At 44.4% G+C, this 16,614-nt stretch overlaps 1 protein-coding gene across 5 annotated transcripts in view; it reads right to left on the bottom strand.

The window, feature by feature from the left end:
- The window catches only part of Scn10a (sodium channel, voltage gated, type X alpha subunit), an 86,842-nt gene that overhangs the window by 30,747 nt on the left and 39,481 nt on the right, over positions 1-16,614 (bottom strand). For all 5 annotated transcript variants that reach the window (XM_013515027.1, XM_005386575.1, XM_005386577.1 and 2 more), the window contains exons 13-14: positions 7,373-7,611; positions 4,634-4,807 (exon numbers count right to left, since the gene is read on the bottom strand). In XM_013515027.1, the coding sequence (XP_013370481.1) occupies positions 4,634-4,807; positions 7,373-7,611 (413 nt within the window). The remainder of the gene's footprint in view (positions 1-4,633; positions 4,808-7,372; positions 7,612-16,614) is intronic.

Here is a 16,614-nt window from a genome sequence, read left to right as displayed (position 1 = left end):
TTAATATCAGGCAAAGATATTTTTAAAGGTAAAAATATTTCTAGAGATAAAGAAGGTCAATCTTCATAATAAAAGTTGCACTTTACTGAGAAGATATAACAGCTTAAAATATGCATGCACTTAATAACACAGGCTCCAGATAGAGCCACATGAGAAACAGACATGTCATAATCATAGTGGGAGATATTTTTGGACACAATCTTCTCAGTAATTGCTAGAACAAGCAGAAGACGATAATAAGTAGGGATATAGAATGTACCACATAATGAAATTTCCCTACCCAATGGGTATATGTAGAGTATTGCACCCTACAACTCAAAAACACATTTTTTAAGCACATAAAGAACATTTTGAATACACTGAGCCAAAGAGAAATTACCAGTAAATTTCAAAGCATTAAAATCACACAGCATATGTTCTCTGACTATAACACAATTAAGCTAGGGCTCCATGGCATAAAGATAACTAGAAATACCACATATGCTTTGAAATTAAGAATCATGTTTCTAATTAACCTTTGAGTCAAAGAATAAATCCAAGTTGAAACTAGGAAATATTTAGAACCAGACAACAAGGAACATTCTATATATTGAAGCAGTTCTTAGAAGAAAATTGAAGTCTTAAATGAATATTTTGGGAAAAAATGGACCTCATTGCATTTTTAAAAGTTGGAAAAGAACAAAATATGTAGAGCAGAGGATATAATTAAGATAAGATTCAGGATTTTTTGAAATAGGAAAATATCAGTGATATAGAGGGGATCAACAAGCTAAAAGTTAGTTCTTTGGAAAAACTAATTAAATTGATGAACTTTGGCAAGACTAATGAAAATGATAAGAAAAAGCACAAGTCATTTTTCTTAAGAAAGAAAAAGGGGCACAAGTATAGGTAATATTCATCCTTAAAAGATAAGAACATAGTATGCACAAATTATTCCAACAAACTCAAAAATTTAGATAGGAAGGAAAATTCTTAGAAAAAATAACTTATGAAAAACTGATTTGAGATAGAACACCTGACTAGTTTCATAGCTATTATGAACACTAAACCAGTAATGAAAATTTTGACCTTCAGAAGGCTTCCCTCATGAATGTTACCAAACCTACAAGGAACAAATAATTCTAATCGTATTCAAAAATTAGGTACAGAAAAAGAGAAATATTCCTCAACTGTGATTATGGAGATTTGTATAATTTTAATACCTTGACATCAAATCCTGATAAGAATAATGTAAGTAAAGGAAGTTATAAGCCATATATTACTCGTCAATATGGCTGCAAAGTTCTTTAAAAAATGATTTAGCAAACTGAATTTGTGAATGTATTTTTAAAAGACGCTGTGATGAAGTTATATTTGTCCTAGGAATGCAAAATTGATTTAACACTAGAAAAATCAATTAATATAATTCACCGTTTAACAGATTAAAGGAGAAAATAAGTGATCATCTTAATGTGATTATATTACATGCACAAGCAATGGTCTGATAAAGTTAAATATCTATTCACAATAAATACTCTTAACAAGAGAAAATTTCCTAAACTGATAAGGTTTTCTTTCTTTCTTTCTTTCTTTTTTTCTTTTATAAAATCCTGCCACAAATGTCAGACTTGGTGAAACATTAAAAGCATTCCTTTTGCAATCAAGAAAACAGCGAAAATGCCTGCTATTAATACCTACTTTCTACAGTGTCCTGGATGTCCTAGCTTACACAGAGATGTAGTAAGAAGAATTAAATGGGGGAAAGATTAGAAAAGAAGAAACAAAACTCATTATTTTCACATGCTATGCTTGTGTTAAAAAACATTAAGAGAGGGGCTGGGGATTTAGCTCAGCGGCAAAGCGCCTGCCTGGCAAGCACAAGGTCGTAAATTTGGTTCCTGGTACTGGAGAAAAACCAAAAAAAAAAAAAAAAAATAAAGAGATTCTAAGATAAATCCTCAGGTGCTATATTTAGACAGAAGGGCTGGAGAGGTCCTCTGCGACAGGTGACATGTGACTTGAGCCAAAGGTTCTGAAAGACTGAATTAAGTGAAATCTATGGTAAAGACATCCCAGGCAGAGGGAATAAATGCACAATGGCCAAAAAGGAGACAGAGTTTTGTTCTGTGGGAAGAAGAGAAAAGAGGCTTCTTTGGCCAGAGCAAAGCAGGCAAGAAGAAATTACTTAGCGATAGCAGGATCTGAGCATGTGCTACCATAAGGATTTTGGATTTTATTATCAGAGAAATGGGAAACCATTCAAGAGTTATTGGTAACAAGTGTACCATGTTGGTAGTGGGGGCTGGAGGGAAGTAACAGTATAGGGGAGCCCTCCGTACTCTCTGCTCAATTCTTCTGAAAATATAAAACTGGCCTGAAAAATAAAGTCTACCAATTAAAAGAAACTAACTAGCTGGGTTGTGTGGTTTGGTGCAGGCATGGTACAGGGACATCTCTGGTTTTGGCTTCAGGATAGAGTTTGACCAAAAACTGCTTTGCTTAAGGGCAGAGGGGAAACTTGAGTGAGTTTGTTCCCAAGGGTGTGATAACACCGATGGATTACAAAGTCAAGCCAGGTCATGAAGGAAGTGGGACACTAAGGAAGTACTGTATGTGTGATTGGCGGGTTGGTCAGAGAATTGTGAACTGATCAGGGTGTTAAGACCAGAAGGAGGAGGCACACACCTAGAGAATTTTGCACACCCAGATTGTGAAGTAAAGTTTCAGTTGCTTGTGGCTTTAGACACATTGCACACTTCACTTCCCTAAGTATACCAAAATATTCGTGTTTCATTGGAAAACAATCTTGGGCGCATCCCAGACACAGGGACTCTTGTTCTCTCAGTGGCTGTGCATGGGTGTCTTACACTGACCATTCGCTCAGGTGCCTGTCCCGTGCCATCACTTCCCGACCCTGGAGAAATCTGTCATCTAAGTGCGAGGCTTAGCTCTGATCTTCTAAGATTTCCAGATCACAGAGACAGAGTTCTGCCAGCCATGCTGCCCTTCTCCACCCCAGAGTGGGGAGGGCACTGTCAGCTTAGGCAGATGGCATCAGCCAGTGGTGGGTGACACACACATGTCTCAGAACATGCTTTATGTGGTTTGTACAGTGTGATTATTTTAAACATTAAATTAATAACTAATTCACATAAAAATACAGATTTCTGGTTTCTCACAAAAAATGGAAACTGACAATAATAGTGCATAGGCCAAATTGTTTTGTTTTGTTTGGTTTTTGGAGACAGGGTCTTGCTCTGTAGTCCAGGCTGGCCTCAAACTCATTATGTAGTCCAGGTTGGCCTTGAACTCAAAGTGATCCTCCTGCCTCAGCCTCGCAAGTGCTAGGATTACAGGCATGCACCATCATGCCTGGAAATAGGCCAACTTTTTGGCATAAGTCACCTTGATTTCTAGGTAAGTTCCCCTGAAGTTGTGTGTTGTGCTGGATCTGCCCAAGTAGGAATGAATTACCTGTTCACCTGAGGCAAATATTCTGGGCCAGTACCTCTTCCTTGGCCCACTATATTGCTTTCCTGTAGACACTGGAGTTTGCCAGCCTGCGTAAACCAAGTCCAGGGCTCAAGTCTGTTTCCTAGGCCCTCGTGCTAGGGTTCCAGATAGATTTTCTGCTCTAGATCTCACAGTTACATGCAATCACATGATCTCCTCAGCCCCTGGATGCCCAGGACAGAGAGAGACTTGCAGGGCACGCTGCCTTCATTTTACCATGCTAGACACTGGGCTCCAACCTGGCACTGAGAGAATACCAAGGACAACAAGCCATGCCTTTCACTGGGTCTTTTCCCTACTCTCTAGAGCTAGCAAGAGGCCAGACTTTTTCCAGGTGGCCCCAGGGACTTGGGAGAGTCCAGTGACCCCAGACTCAGCTCCAGGGAATCTGACAGATTTGGCTGACAAGTGCAACTCTGTTAGGAATGTGTAGTGGACAGGCAATAGGGCAGGAGCGCCCTGGATAGGGGAACTTCTCCTGTAGAGGGTGTCCTGGAGCTGAGTTTGGAGGAGAACCTACACAGAATAATAGAAGGCCACTTTTGGCATGAGTGAGAGACTAGGCTGTGATTTAGGGCACCAGGAAGTTAGAGAACTCTGAGGTGGGAAGGAGAGGGATTCAGCAGTCAGGCAACTTGGATTTGAGACCCAGGCCTGCCTCTTGTTTTTCTTGGAGGCTGGGAGACTTTGGGGGTCATCATTGAACCATCCGTGCCTCAATTTTTCTCATCTACCCATGGGATATTAAAAGCAACCTTCCCTCAGAGTTGTGAGCATAAAATGAGGTATGTTATGTCAAGGGTGTAGGACTATGATTTACATATGTTAAGTGCTTGATAAGTATGAGTTGCTGTGGTTTATTGTTATTTGATAGAGAAGAGGACAGTGCTTGGAAATCCCCTCTTGGTGCAGGTGAGGGACCAAGGCCCACAGAGAAGCAGGTACATCTCCACTCTGGGTCAGTGAAATGCAGGGACCAGAGATCCAAGTCTCCAGGCTGGTGGAAGCTATCCTTTGTCTCCCTTGCATAAGCACAGGAGAGGAAGGGGAACTGGCTGGTGGAGCCCCCAAAAGACAGCGCCTGTCCCTAGGAGTCGGCTTTCCTGGATCTGAGGGGCAGTTGCCTAGGGGAAGACCTTACCAAGCGGAAGGTCCGAAGCACAGACAGGCTTCCTTTCTTGACCATGCTCAGCTCCAGCAGGCTCACAGTGACGATGATGCAGTCAAAGATATTCCACTTCCTCTGGAAGTAATAGTAGGGGTCGAAGGCAATGATTTTGAAGACCATCTCAGCAGTAAAAAATATGGTAAAGACCTGTGGGTAGAAATAAGTTTTCATCACAGTGGGGTCACTGGGACCAGCTGGCAATGACAAAAGGAGCAGAGGGAACAAATCTGTTTTACAAAATAGCAACTCCTTTTAACTGTGTTCCATTCCACTCTGGATTGTCTGCAGACCCTCGAGGCTCGGGCACGAAACAGTCCATGAGGAAGAACAGAAGAGTTTCTGAATGTGTGTGGGTGATGTGCGGTAGAACTCAGGCTTCCCTTTTGCCATTTTGGTGGTGGTAGGAGTGGAGTAAGTGGATAACCATCAGGATGACTACTATTATATAATTATGTCAGCGAGAAGTCAGTCTAGTGCGTAGTTCAAAGCATGGGTTGTGGGACAACACAGAGCAGATAAAAATCCCAGCTCAGCCTAGCTTGTATAAGCTTGGATAAGTAGTGTATCTTGGTTTCTTCATCTATGTAATGGAGAACCAATACCTATGCAGTTCTTAATAAAGGGCCTGGCAAACAGTAATTCATTTATAAATACAGCGGTTAAGAAGAGGCTAATACATAGTTTCTAAGATTCTTTTTGGCTCTGAGTGTCTTTAAACTCATCTTAAATAGGACAGAATCCTGACATGGACAAAGGTCAGGATCAGGCTCAGCTCATACAAAATCCAGCAGCAAAGGAGACAAGAAAAGAAGAAAGCAAGGTGCCGCTTTTTCTCCTGGCTCCCACGATGAGCCTGGGAAACCGGAGCTGGGTCCCTCTCCCTGTGAAGGAAATAGGCTGTTGGTGACTTTCTAATGCCACAAGACTGAGACTGCATGGTTCAAAGGACAGCCACCGAGCGCTTCTGTAGGCAAGCTGGCACGGCATGCCTGGAAGGTGGCTGCTCTGGTTGTTCTCACCAGCTGTGCAGCCTTGGCGGGTGCCTCCTCTGTGATGTGAGGGTGATGGAAACTGCATGGTAATGTTCACGAATCACCAGACTCATCAAAGGGACAACACAGGCCCCTTCCCCCCCTTCCCCTCCCCTTCTCTTCCCCATCTCCTCCTCTCTCTCTCCTTCCCCCTCCCTCTCTGTCTCTTTAAAACAATAGCCCTGTGCCCTGACACAATGGGAAAGACCTTTTTTTCTCCTGTCTCCACTTCTCCAGTGTAAGAGAAGGGCATGGCCTCCAAGGTTGATTCCACAAGGTTTTCTGTGGTCTAACGCCGCCTTCTGGGAAATAAGCCAGAATGCCCACTGCCTGGTTTCTCTTTTCATCTCCACTGTAAGCAGAACAGGCATTCTCGGCTTTGGTGTTGCTGAACCATGAGGCACAGAGTTCTGGAAATGGTTGCATCCACTTACCACCCCTGGCTTATGGGGAAGGGGCAGGCTTCCAGGGAAGAGGAAGGGAAGAGCAGTCCTGATCCCTCAGGGGCTCTCTCTACTCTGGGCTGCAGCCTCTGAGGGGTCAGAGGAGATGTATGTCCTTGCAGACCCGGTAAACCATCCTTAGAGAAGTGGACACCAACATGAAGCTGGAGACAAGACCCCAATCCTTCCTAGCTTCTGCTTACTATGTGTGCCCTACACACATAAGTGTACAAACACACACACACACACACACACACACACACACACCATGCAAGCAGGGCCTGTGAGGTGGTTCAGACATTGGGGGAACAGGTACAGGCTTGGGAGGCAGTCTGCTGGGCCCCAAATCCTGGTGCTACCACTTACATCTATGATATGGGCAAATGATGTAACCGCCTATGTCTCAGTCTTTCTGTCTGTGAAAGAGGTTAATAATAGTCTCTGTCATAGAGGCTTGCTGTCAAAATGAATTAGATAACCCATGAAAAGCATCTGAGGCCATGCCTGGCTTTGAGCAAGTGTTCATGTAAAGTTAGCTATTATTACTATTCCTGTGGGTGGAGTAAGGTTTGGGGCAGGTACCTCCTCTGAGCAAGATACTTCATTTAGCATGTAGTGAAATCTAGTGTGGATTTTACCTTGTTGAAAGCAAAGAATACTAAAGTTAGTGGAAGAAAATGTAAAGTCATATTATGTTTGAACTAGATGCAAGAGGAAAGCTCCAACTCTGTGATTTTTGCTACAGGAGCAAGTATATTTCCATGCGTCCTCCCTTCCTCCCTCCACCTCCCTCTTCCTCCTCCACTCTTTCTGTACTTCAGCGACAGCACTGAAAATCACAGACGCTGTTAACTGCAGTCATCAACATTAATTAAATTGGAAGGAAACTTACAACTCCCCAGGTTGTCTTTAGATGGGAAAGTGACATTTGTCCTCTTTTCAAGGTAGAGCCCACATAGATCCAGAGAACTCAGTGGCTGTCCTATGTTCTGGAAAGGGGAACTGGCTGCTCCTAGCCCAGGGTTCTCTCTGCCCACTTTCTCCTGCTTATTTATCCCAAAACAATTCTGCCCAGTGCAGGCTGGGCCCACCAGACTCAGCTTCCTGAGCTCAGTGTCCACATATCTCCCACAGTGCCGCTGTGTCCTCAGCTAGTGAGAACAGCACTCGCCAAGGACAGCACTTCCCAGCCCATGCAAAGCCCCAGCAGCACAGGCAGTGCCTGGCAGGTCACTCACGATGTTGCCACTCTGCAGCATGGATTCGAAGGTGGAGCTCATGCCGTGGTGCTCCATGGCCATGAAGACTGTATTCACCACGATGCACAGGGTGATGGTGAGCTCTGCGAAGGGGTCTGTCACCAGCTCGAAGAGAACTGCCTTGAGCTTTACCCACGTGGGGCAGCACTCCCAGATCAGATACTTCTGAGCCAAACTGGTCAAGCAGGGTGGGCACCTCTGTTCTGACTCCTCAAGTTCTGCATTACAGGAGGGAGCAGCGACAGCTGTGAGCCATGTGTGTCACTGTGGACTCCCATCCCACCACGGCCACAGCCCAGACCCTGCCTTCCCAGGAACCACCACCTCCAGCACCTCAACCCCAGCCTGATGATTGCCACTTCCTCCTTGCTGAGTGCCAGTAGTCTTGCAGCTTCAATCCAATCTCTCCCTCCTCTGGGCCTCGAAGTCACTGAGCTCACAGACTTCTAGTGCCCCTCCTCCGTGGCTTTCCTTACTGCTCAACTTACCCAGCTTAGATTCACACCCATCCTTGGCCCACTCCTTTGCAAACACCCTCACTTCCTTTGCCCCGGCTCCCCAACTGTACTTGCTTAACAAAGCACTGACTGAATAACCCCAACTCAAAGGTTACTCGGCATTTGTACACAGCCAGCAGACCTGGTTGGACAAAACACACAACCAAGCTTCCTGCTCCCTCTAGAGGTTCCTGGGTTCTCGCCCGCCCCTGCCCAGCAGGCGTGCTAGGCTTCTGTATTGCAGTCCACTCCTTCGGCCTTTCATACCATGGTCTTACTTCATGCTCTCCTCCAGAGTTCAACTCCTCGCTCTGCCGACAAGCTCCCTCTAATTTCACTCAGAACACAGAATCCTTCTCAAAAGCACTTCTTCTTCAGACCACGACATCTCCACTACCCCTTCAGGGCCTCCCCACTTCCTGCCTTTGGTCCCAAACTGTGGGTGAGCTACTCTGCCCTTATTTGTGTGTTGCCTGTTTCTCTCCATGCTGGATTGCCCTGGTTAGCGTGTCAACCTGCTTTAATTCTATCTCAACTTTGGAAAATTGCCCCTAGACCCCATGTTCTTCATCTACTTTAATAGCACAATCTCTTGCAAGAGTTTTCTACTTCCTCAGCTCCTCTCTGCAGACTCTGGACTCTGGCTTCTATCCCCTCAAATTCAGATTGTTAACGTCCGGTCCTCACCCTCCTGTGCTTCTCGCAGCACTTGACATGATTTATTTACTCTCTTTGGAACCTTGTGTCCCGTTGGCTCCAGGACATCACGATCTCTTGATTGTCTTCTACTTCTATCAGTGACATGTAGTCTAAATTTCTGTTCGTGTCCCACTCTCTTTCCTGACTTTAAATGTTAGAGAACTCAAGCATGTGCTCCTTAGTCTCCATTTTTTTCTCTCTAGAGAATCTCACTGAACCCTAAGGTCTTAAAAAAACATTTCCATAATGACTCTCCCTAAATTAAATGTCCGGTTTCTGATCTCCCCCTTGAACACTGGACTCATCTCTTTGGATGCCTTCATCAAATGTCTGCTTGTTCTGTAACTGGGGCCATGTCAATGAAGGGCAGCTTCGTAGCTTTGTGTTTATCTGTAAATTTCCTGCATGACCTACATCCTGTAGATACATCAGTTCACGCGGGTGGGTAAAGAAATATGGCGTCCATTGTTTACAATAATGATAAAAAAGAAATAATGGCAATGTGATGTCTTGAACACTTTTGGCGGAAGATTCTTAGAAGGGGAATAGCTAGGTCAAATGGAATTTCTAGTTTTAGTTTTTTGAGGAGTCTCCACGATGGTTGTACTAATTTATATTCCCACCAACAATGGAGAAGGGTTCCTTTTTCCACACAGCCTCACCAGCATTTGCTATTGTTTGATTTCTTGATGGTAACCATTTCTTCTGGAGTAATATGCAATCTGAGTGTTGTTTGAATTTACATTTCTGTAATGGTCAGAGATGTTAAACACTTTTTCATATATTTATTGGCCATTTGTGCTTTTTCTCAGAAGTGTCTATTCATTTCCATTGCCCATTTTTTGATTGGTTTTTTTATTTTTTTGGGGGGGTCTAACTTTTTTGAATTCTTTATATATTTCAGATATTAGTCCTTTGCACTTTGAGAGCATAATATTAAGTGAAATAAATAAGACACACAAGCTTAAATATTGCACAATTTCTCTTCTATGAGAAACACAAAATATAAAGAGCAATATTAAAGATAAGTAGTAGGAAATAGGGAGACAGATCCTTTGTTAAACAGATGGGGACCAAGTGATGGAGGGAATGGGGAAATAGGGAAAGGAAATGGGATGAAAAAACTCAAGATGTATAATGTAAAAGACCAACTTCACACTAGGACTGTAATCATGTACTGCAAACATACACCAATAGAAAAAGAAAAGAATAATTAAGTACATTATGAAAAAAGATGAGACAGATTGATTTGTGATCATATAGAAATATATTTCCATATATGTGATGTGTGTGCTCACATGTGCATAGACTATTACTTGGAGGATACTAAAAGAAAAAAATGTACCAGGTGGCTGAGGAGTAGCTAGGATTTTTTTTTTTATTTTTTTATTTTTTTTATTTATTTATTTATTTATTTTTTGCAGCACAAGTTGAACCCAAGGCTTTCACCCTAAGCTACATCTCTAGACTCTTTTTTTAAAAAAAATATAGTTTCACTAATTGCTGTTGCTCAAGCTGCACTCAGACTTGTGATCCTCCTGCCTCAGCCTCCTAGAATGCTAGACTTCTATGTGTGCATTACCACACTTGGCTTGGAGACTCTCTAGTGGCAGGGAAATAGTTTTCATTGCACACACATTTCTAGCGTTCACATTTTTCATAATATGCTGTTTTAAAATAAAATGAGTTTATAGAAATAATTGCATGCTCCTAAATTTTGCTAACAGTGTCTTTTCCTTATTAGCAGTTTAGAACTTTTTATGTAGTTGGATTTATCAGTATTTGGCTTCATGTTTTCTTGCATTCATACTTTGTGGTTTTTTTGGTTTTTCTTTTGGTTTTTCTCCGGTACCAGGAACTGAACTCACGACCTTGCGCTTGCCAGGCAAGCGCTTTTGCCACTGAGCTAAATCCCCAGCCCCCATTCATACTTTGTGTATGATGCCTTTCTTACTGCAAGGTTTAAAAGAATACTTGTCAATGTTTTTCTTTTTTTAATTTCATTTTTTCATTTAAAATTTGGGTGCATTTGTAATTTATTTTGGATAAAGTGTAAGATATTGGTTCTGTTCATTTTTCCCAGTCCCTGATTATTTATATCAACATTACTTTTTCAGTAATTTCTCCTCTTCCTTGAGGGTTGGAAATGCTGTCTTTGTCATACACTTTTTATTTATGTCCATGTATTTTCACACACACATGTCCGTTTCTTTCCACACATCAAACTATATATTTTCACTATCAAGCTGTTTTAATTGCCTACTGTGAATTTTTGAAATTACAAATGTCAAAACTGGCAGAACATAGTTCTCTAAAGAAGTTGGCACATCCTGGGAACAAAATCAGTAATTTCTCTTTGGAACAAAAATGGTCCTTCCCTGGTTCTATTTTGACACTAAGAAAAAGCCACAGGAAGTAGCGTGGAGGAGGGAAACTTGCAGACATGGCTGTCTGTGGGGCATGATGGGAGAAGAGATTCAGCTTTCTGACCCACATTAACATTGCTGACCTTGACTGACTGGAAGATAACAGAGGCAAACAAACATCTCAGGGTTCCTAGCTTGAAACAGGGTGATGGCTCCTTCCCAGATGGATCTTCAGAAAGAGCTGCCCTCTTGTCACACTGAAAGAGGCATCCTTGTTCTTGACAATGCTTGTGCATTTTCTCCTGCCCTGTCAGGAATCCTATAAATATGCCCTCTTTTTCCTTAATCTTCAATCTCTCCCATTCTCCAGATCCTTCTCATCTACTCAAAGGAAACAAACCAAAACTCCAAAATGGGAAAACCAGTCTTCCTTTGATTCTGCCTGCTCCCTGGTGTCATTTAACTCTACCTGCCCTTTCAGAGGCAAACTTCTTGCAAAGGTGTTTGCACATGGTATCTCCGTTTCTTCACCTCATGTTCATTCCTCTAATGTGGCCTCTTCTGCTCTGCTACTCCACTCAGATCAGCAAAGGCATCCAGGTAACTGAAGCTCCTGGGTGTTTCTCAGGCTTAATTTGACCTGGCTTTTCTATGGCATTGCCTCTGTGGACTCTTCTGTTCTTTCTGATGGAATTTAGACCCTGGATCTACACTCTTCTGGGTTTTCTGCTGTCCCCACTCCTTGCTTCTCAGATTTCTTTATTGGCTCTATGTCTTCCTCTCAACTATTAAACATTGTGGTTTCTTAGAACTCTGTCCTGGGCCTACTTCTCTTCTTACTCGATCTCCTCTATATCATCTTATCACCTGCATCTTTTCAAAATTACCATATATCTTTAAATTGCTATCAAACATACATCTCTAGGACATCCTCCTCATCAAAGTTATAGAACCATTTACACATTGACTGCATTTAACACAAATGTCTCACTGGACATTTTTTCCCAGATGTTCCAGGGACACATGACACCCAACACCCCTTAGACTCAACTGATCATGCCTTTTGTTTCCCCCAGCAAAGCGCCTGCTCCTCATGTGGTGGGTTGACAACTGGTGGTCACCTTGTAACATCCAGCTGAATTGAGTCAGTGTGGTGCTGGACGTGGAAGGCCCACCTGAGGATTGCTGCCAGCAAAATAAAAAGAAGAACTAGAGAAAGAAGCAAAGCTGTTGGGAGCTGTTTGTTCTCTTGGGGCCATTGGTTCTCCTGGAGGAGCTTGTCATGCTGGCTTTCCTGATATGAACTCAGTTGTTCTCGTCTTCAGAGGAGCTCAGGACCTTGTTGTCCCTGGGAATAGCTATGGTTCACTTTGGGGGAACTCCAGGCCTTACTCTGAGCATCACTTCGTGGCTCTGAAGGTGGAGATGGTGCACTGTTCAGTGTCTTAGAGAAGCTTGTCGTACTGGCTTTCCTGATGTGGACTCAGCTGTTCTCTTCATTGGAGGAGCTCAGGACCTCGTTGTTGCTGATGATGGCTGTGATACTTTTTGGGGGAGTTCTGGTTCTTTCTCTGAGTGTCACTTCCTGGCTCCAGTGCCAAACCCTCAGCCCGCTAGAACAGATCCTTCAACAGCTGTTCTAGCTTCCACCACTAGCCTTGGGGCCTTCTTAGTGCAGATCCTTGAAACAGGCCTGCATGAGGCATTGTTGTGGGCCTCGGCCTCCAGGTGGACTTGTAGGGAGCATTTTCATGGGCTCTAGGTCTTCAGCCGGACTCATGCAGGACATTGCCATGGGATCCAGGCCCTTCGCTGGATTCTTTGTCTTTAGTGTGTGGACAGATTTCCTGCACTCTCTTTGTATATGACTCTTTGGGTTATTATAAAACAATCCTGTGGCCAGGGATATAGCTCAGTGGCACAAGGTACCACTGTTTTCCTGGTAAACACAAGGTCCTGAGTTTGATTTCCGATACCAAAAAAAAAAAAATCTAAAATAATCCTATAAATTATGTGTCCTGTATTGTCTCCCTTGTAAACCCTGACTACGCCACCTCCGAAAGTGCTCTCTCTGCGAGTCCTTGCACCAGCATTCCGTCCAGAACTGGGCACCATCAGGCCCTGGATCTTATGGAGGATCAGGAGTTCTTCCATTTTCTATCATTCTGGCTGCCATTATCCCAGAGTTCAAGCATTGCCCTCTCTTACCTGGTTTCCTCCTAATTTGTTTTCCTGCCAACATATTTTCCCTCCTAATTCTGTCCACGGCAAACATTCAGAGTAACCTTTATGAAACACAAAAGTGGCTTCCCTGCTTCCAACCCCTCAGTGGCACCTCCCTGCTCGCAGGATGAAGCCCAGTATCTTTCCTTTGGCCTAGGAGGTCTTGTGGAGCTGGCCCTCGCCATCTCCATCCTTATTTCAGGTCCCTCTGCTCTGCAGACATCAGGCCTTTCCATTTCTGTTTCAGAGGCTGCCTCCCTGAGATACTTCTCAGACCCCAGGTGGAACTTACCGCATTCCTCTTAGCATCCTGACTTCTTCAGAACACCCCATGCACCCCATAGAAGAGGCTAATAGCCTCTTCTATGTCTTCCTCCCCCGCCAAGTGTGGGGGCAGCGGTACTCACTGCAGTGAGCCTCCTGGTTTCTTGATTTGGACAATCATCAAATCGCAGCTTGTGTGCAAACATACGGGGCTCCGATGCCTTGAACTGTGTGGCCTGCCAACCTCCTGGTGGCTTGGGCCAGCATGTTCAGGCACAATCACTCCGAAAAAGTTGGCCTTTGCAAATTGGATCATGACTCTGACGGCATGAGCACATTTCCTGCATCGCGGGGCTGTAAGGGACGCAACATCCAACCAAAGAACACTGTGTGCCCTGTGCTCAAAACCTGAGACTTCACCTACAGTTGCCTTTGCCCAAATTTTCTTAAAGATGTTCTTGCTTCTCCTGCTTCTCCTAGTCTCCCCTCACAGCGTCTTCCTCGATGGGGAGCCTTGTCCTACCCCAAGATGAATAACAGACTAGTCCTTATCTTATTTTTGTTACCAGTTCAGGTTAATATAAATTTGTATCACCCTTAGGTATCACCTTTTTTGCACCATACTCATCCACCGTTAATTCCACCACGACGTGTTGAATGTCATGTGCTGTGCACCGCTTGCCTGAGTACTCGAGATCTCGCTGTAAGCAAAGCAGACACATCTGCCTCTGCCCTCAGTTTACAACCTGGTGGTGATGGTCACAGCTGATGGGTGTGTGCTATGTGCTTTGCCTATTTAATTCTCACAAACATTAGGAAGATGGGTGTATTTTCACTGTTTTAGTGGTAAGAAAGCTGAGGTATAGAGAAACTGAGAGAGATCTAAGGTCACACCATTTACCATGCATGGCAGTCAGGAAGCAAATCTAGGCTGTTTGGCTTCAGTTCTGTGTTCTTGGGGGCCAAGCTGTTGCCTCTCCTTCATTCCAAGACCTTCTTTGGGCTAACTGAAATTGGGATGTACTGGGGATATATATTTTGTCCATTTCTGACTCATTCTTGCACATAGAATTTGCTGTTTGTGTCTGTGGAACTCTTTCCCCTAGGGTTTTCCCAGGCCTAGTTCCCCTACTTCATCCAGATTTCAGGTCTCCTGAGAGAGAATGGCTTCTATGACCACCTAGTCTATAGCAGCCCCCTATGCAACCTTCACTTCCTTCTCTATTTTATTTTTTCTCCCATTTTGTTTTGTTTTGTTTTTGAGACAGGGTCTCACTATGTAGCCCAGGCTGGCCTCGAACTCCTGGAGATGCTCCTGCCTCAGCCTCTAGAATGCTGGGATTACAGGTGTGTGCCATCATGCCCAGCTTTTTTTCTCCTACTTTTATCACTACCTGACTATCACTTGTGCGTGTCTTCTGGGCCTTCCCTCCCCGCAGGCATGGATTCTGTGATAGCAGGCTTCAGTGCTGTTCCCCTGAATCCCCACCCAACCACCTGGAACAGCGGCAGGCACATCGCAGGTGCTCAACAGATACTTGCAATGGGTGAGGAAATTGAAAGAGAGGTAAAGAACAGTTCTAAGGAATACATCAAAAAGCAAGCTGTCTGCACTTAACATTTGCTGTTGGATGACTAATAGTAAAAAACAAAAACAAAACCTGAAAGCAGCAGCAACAAAAAACACCCAAGGAAGCCACCTGGCTAAAACCTCGAAGGCAAAGAAACCTGGTGAATTCTATACAGCCATGAGAGATGTTAGGAGTACAGGTACTATTACAATGAAAAGTGAATTTTCAGGGGAGGGTACCGGAAATCGAACTCAGAACCTTGCGCTTGCCAAGCAAGGTGCTGTGCTTCTGAGCTATATTCCTGGCCTGAAAAGTGATTATTAAACAATTACCAATGAGGAAACATAAGAGAGCCTGCACAGATGGGCACACATTTGTTACAACACAAACTCAGGTTTTGCAAGTAATATAACTTAAGGACATCCCACCTCCGGAAACTGAATCCAATTTACACTTCAAGTCCTGGCTCTGAGGACTTCCTTTAGGTTAACTTGGGGTCTGATACTAGTTCCCTGCCTCAGGATGGGTTTTCCTCTTGGGAGCTCTGGTGTGGAGGAATGTCGAGCTGGTCCTTAGTCACTGCTGTGGGTATTTTACTGAGTTGTAGCTCTGTCAGTCCTCCGGGGGCCGAACCCATGGATGTGGCTCTCCCGTCTTTCCTCTTTAGACTCCCCTGGGCTCACCCTCGTCTCCTTCCACAGCCTTCCCAGGGCTGGGACACAGAGTCACCATCTAGCTGCTCCCTGTCAGTCAGGCCCAGGTGCCTTCCCCTCTGGGTGCATCCCCAGCCATTTCTACTCTGCGGTTTCTGCGTCTTGAGGCGTGGGAGCCTCTCTCTAACCTTTCCACTGCTGCCTTCACTAGAAAGCAACGCATGAACTGGCTCTGGCTGCCAGTCCTTCAGACATTTTGGGGGTTTCTGTTGCTTACTACACCATCCGCTCAAATTAGGAGTCAGCGTAAGGCTGGGAGAGAAGCACCTGGGCACTCTCTGGAGCACACCAACATCCAGGTTCCCATGTGCCTCCTCCAGCCCAGGAAAACTCAATCTGTGTAGGGGCAATAAATAGCTGGCTTTGACTTGGGCAGTGTTTTCCCTACCAAGAAGCCAAAAACTGCTGAATTAGAACAGCCTTGCCTGAGGTGAGGAGGATGCGGCCATGCTGCATGGAACCTGAGTGCCACATCCTCTCTCCCTCCGCCCCTTGGCCGCACAGAAGCACTGGGGCTTAGACCCATCCTGCAGGAGGCCAAGTGGAATCTCACTTGCATGGGGGAACCCATAACCTACAAGGATATAGTGAAGCAGATGGATTTGTTTCCTTAAATTGTTGTTCAGTGTTTGGCATAATGGGGGTTGCAACAGAAATTGAGTTACAACTAGGAAAGTCAGAGGCATGGGAAACCTGAGGATAATTCTGCTATGCTAGAAAATTAAAGACTGTTAAGTTCCTTACATATCTGAGAGGTGACCTGAAATTTTCTGGTGACTGCCAGATCACTTTTTAAAATACGTGCTGTGTTCTGGCTGGCTAGCTTCCTGCCTGCTGGCTCCTGGAGGGTGGGCCCCCAGCGCACGGGGAGCCTCGGGTGGTGAGCGC

Source organism: Chinchilla lanigera, unplaced genomic scaffold (assembly GCF_000276665.1).
Source record: "Chinchilla lanigera isolate Chin_1 unplaced genomic scaffold, ChiLan1.0 scaffold00026, whole genome shotgun sequence".
Taxonomy (NCBI): domain Eukaryota; kingdom Metazoa; phylum Chordata; class Mammalia; order Rodentia; family Chinchillidae; genus Chinchilla; species Chinchilla lanigera.
This window is presented reverse-complemented; position numbering and strand designations above follow the sequence as displayed.